The 3,651-nt window shown below is 26.2% G+C and overlaps 1 protein-coding gene across 3 annotated transcripts; it reads right to left on the bottom strand.

The window, feature by feature from the left end:
* Positions 1–404: 404 nt before the first annotated feature.
* Positions 405–2,942, bottom strand: LOC102680849. Of its 3 annotated transcripts, XR_421692.2 has the most exons (3): positions 2,067–2,909; positions 1,355–1,648; positions 405–572 (listed from the first exon to the last, which is right to left on the bottom strand). XR_421692.2 is itself a non-coding variant. In XM_006614953.2 (2 exons), exons 1-2 carry the CDS (start codon positions 2,210–2,212, stop codon positions 1,359–1,361), a joined length of 303 nt encoding a protein of 100 aa, XP_006615016.1. In that variant the 5' UTR covers positions 2,213–2,906; the 3' UTR covers positions 1,224–1,358. The 3 variants fall into 3 exon arrangements, 1 of the variants encoding a protein (XP_006615016.1); XR_421691.2 differs by lacking the exon at positions 405–572 and having other exon boundaries at positions 1,224–1,648; positions 2,067–2,942; XM_006614953.2 differs by lacking the exon at positions 405–572 and having other exon boundaries at positions 1,224–1,648; positions 2,200–2,906.
* Between the last annotated feature and the right edge of the window lie 709 nt (positions 2,943–3,651).

The following is a 3,651-nucleotide window of genomic DNA, read 5'->3' as shown; positions in this document are numbered from 1 at the left end:
TCATTATTTTTATCTTTATAAATTGTATAATGAATTGTTTAAATCATAAAATAATAATAATAATATGCGCATGTTATTAAATTAAGCTTTATCATATTAAAAATGATATGTCTTGTAACAATATATTAAAATGTTTTTATTAATATATTATAATATTATAATATTCTTATAATATAAAATTTTATATAATTTGATCTCTTAAATATTGATTATTTTTATTAATAACTTTTTTCGAAATTTATTTTTTATAATTTATGTAAAATTTATATTTTACACTTATTTTATTATATTACTTTTATATTATAAATAATAAAATAATGAATTAGATAATATTTAAATACAATGAAGTTTTTGTTACTAATTTTAATTTTATCACTATAAATACAAGAAATTGCCAGTAATGATTTCATCAATTGTTACTGGAAGTATAGATGGTATCAGGGGCCTTTGGCCTGTAATATGGTCATGGCCGTCTAGGCGAATCACCTCAGGGCCTTATATTGGACCTTATTCTGCCTGACTCACATAGTTTCAGTGGTTCTCCGTTATTACTTATCCCATGTATATTTCCCCTATTACATATATATATATATATATATACACATCATAAATATGAAAACAATTATCTCGCATAAACATATAATAAATCTCGCAGGAAAAATTTCACAAAAAATAATTATTTAAAATATATATATATTATTTATAATAGACAATTACGATAAAATATGTTCGATCTTTTGTCAAAAATAATCCATTGCTTATCAGTAATCACAATTGGACAATAAAAAAAAGAAAAAAAATAAACGATTTAATTGGATCGAAGAATAACAATCGCATCGAAGATTTATCAAAAAGGAAATTTCAATGCTTTTTCGATCGAAGAAGAACGGCAGAAAACCTATGGTCATGTAGATACGATATGCAATACTTGCGTATCTCTATGCGACTTCTTCTTGTAAACGTAACATCAAAATGATTTCTTTGATTCAAATTGAAATTTCAAGCTATGCATTGCACATGTGCATTACATTTTTTAAAATTCTTCATTTTTTTTTCTTACGATTATTGAAGCATATATATATATGATAGATCATTAAAACAAATAATACGATGCAAGATTAATCCGTATTAACTGTATAATATAATTAATCGTTTCTCATAATTTCGTTTTTATATAAATATAAATATAAGATTAATTATTAAAAATAATGAATCAAATTTTCAGATAAAATTATACAACGATATATTGAAAAAAATATTCTTAAAATCTTAGATCTTTCTTGTGAAAAAAAGAATCAAGAATCGAGGAATAATTTGATAGTTGCTTATTTTTCGCGTTACACAAGCAAAGTACCATTTTAATCGGTATGCACAGTCTGGAAATCTGAACTGATCACGCGTGTCCATGGAGTCGAAGCGGACTTGATAAATTTAAAATAAAATTGATCCAACCATTTGGCGCGCTGCCCTGACCCAGTTCGAGTTCTGCTCCCGTCTCCAGTGAACAGAACAAGACGATGAACAACTAAGAATCGCCTCAAGGAATCGCCGCCCTCTGTGTCGGGAAATCGTTGCAAACGTTGGACAACATTGTAGGGTATATTGGATAACTGCGATTTTCCAGATTCTTCTATCTCGATCGATGCTTCTTGGAGCAGAAATAAAATATCAAATTTTGATAAAATAACGCTTGGAAGCATAATTTTAATATTTTTAAATATTTTTTAATCTAATATTTTAATCGAAAATCAGTATTGATTAACGTTATAATTTTATGCGTGGCGATGAAGTGCACATTGTTTAAGAAGTTTAATAATTATCTTTTTACAATAAATATATAAATAAGTGGATTCGTAGATAATTGATTTTTATCGATCAAAAATATGTCAAAATAAGTTTATAAATCGAAGAAGATTTAATTTTAATTTGGATCTGAAGTTAAATGAAAAATTCCTTCACTAAATTAATATTTAAAATTCAACTATTTTCAATATCTTATTAAATATATTTATAAGCAAAATTATATACGATAATTCGTAATCTTAAATGTTTATTAACTTTCCTACAATAATAAAACATTCGAATGGAAAATCGTATTAGATGGATAATGTTAATCGATTTCTCAAGCATGGCAATAAATTACATCAAACGCATCAATAAAAGGAGATGACGATTACGTGAACAAGACGTATACTGAACTTTTCATGAACATTCATTTTACATCGAATAGTTTGAAGGCTAACGACGATGATATCCTGTTACATTTATTTCCCTTGTGATCTTCAAAATGTATTATCTCTCATAGATTGTAAATAAAGATAACACGCAATGAAAGTATTAAAGTAACTCAACTAAAAAATGAAGTGCTTCTAAGAAGATGAAAAATCCTATATGCAATATTACAAAATATTTTAATTCTATCTAATCCCGTATTTTCTTAATCCTCAATTATTTTTGCGTTCTCACTTAATTATAATCAAATTACTTTCGAAGAATTTATGAAATCCTAATGGAAGCTCGTCACGATTTTTTTTTTTATTTTTTCTTTACTTGTGCACTTACTACGTCGTTTGAAAATATACAATATCATTGATAATTCTTATAAAACGATGAATGACATTTTAACGAAATACGAGGCCACTGTCGTGTTTCCTTTCAAGAATTTAAATCGAGAATTTTGGATCGCTTGTTATCTCGGTTATAAAAGTAGCGAGACGAAGAAGGACATACGTAAGAGAGAAAAGAGATCGTCTTAAGATCCTTCCTAGAGACCTCGGTAGATCGGCAATTACAAGTGTTCGCGTCCTGGTTTCTCTTCGAATCGATTAAATAATTAACCATGTATTGTGACAATTGTAAGTGAAATTTTGTTAACGAATTAAAATTGAAAAATTTTAATAATATTTTCAAAATAATATTTTGAAACAATTATTATTCCTTTATCGATATATTTCATAATCGATAATTACGTAAGAGATGATTTTCTTTTTTTTTAATTTTATTCGATAGTTATATCATTTAACTCGAATTCGTATATAATAATTTATTATCGATAATTTATTTTTAAACGAATAAAAATAATTTTCGTATTATTGTACGAAATTAGATTCTACGAGCGATAAATATTTTATTTATTTACACCACTGTTGTTATTCATTTCGTTCGCTTCGAAAGAAATAGAATGCTATTGACCGTCTATTTCCAGTTGACGATTGATCGAAATAGCATTCTCTCGTCACAGCATTAAAAAATTAATTATTCATTTTCCATTTCGAACACTTGACGTGAATGTACTTAATATTATGTTTATTGTTAGTCTTTCTTAGATTTATAAAATACGTATAAATATTTATTTCATTCACACAATTTATATTGTTTATGTTACATTATTTATGTGCACATTATATATATTTGAACGATATAATAATAATAATAATAATAATAAAAATTATGAAAAGAACTGAATCCATAATATAAAAAGAAAATCATGGTAAATCTATGTTGTACTATTTTCATTGTATGTTTATCTCGTTAAAAACGTTCCCGGCGGGCTTCTACATTCTCCAGTTATGTTACTAGTATTTTTAAAGGATTGTCTTTTGAAATATCCCCTCAGGGTTGAATATTTGAATCGCGCATTGGATGTTAATT

The sequence above is a fragment of the Apis dorsata genome, unplaced genomic scaffold (genome assembly GCF_000469605.1).
Source record: "Apis dorsata unplaced genomic scaffold, Apis dorsata 1.3 scaffold_206, whole genome shotgun sequence".
NCBI classification, from domain to species: Eukaryota; Metazoa; Arthropoda; class Insecta; order Hymenoptera; family Apidae; genus Apis; species Apis dorsata.
Note: the sequence above shows the minus strand (reverse complement) of the source record. Positions and strands in the feature narration are given on the sequence as shown.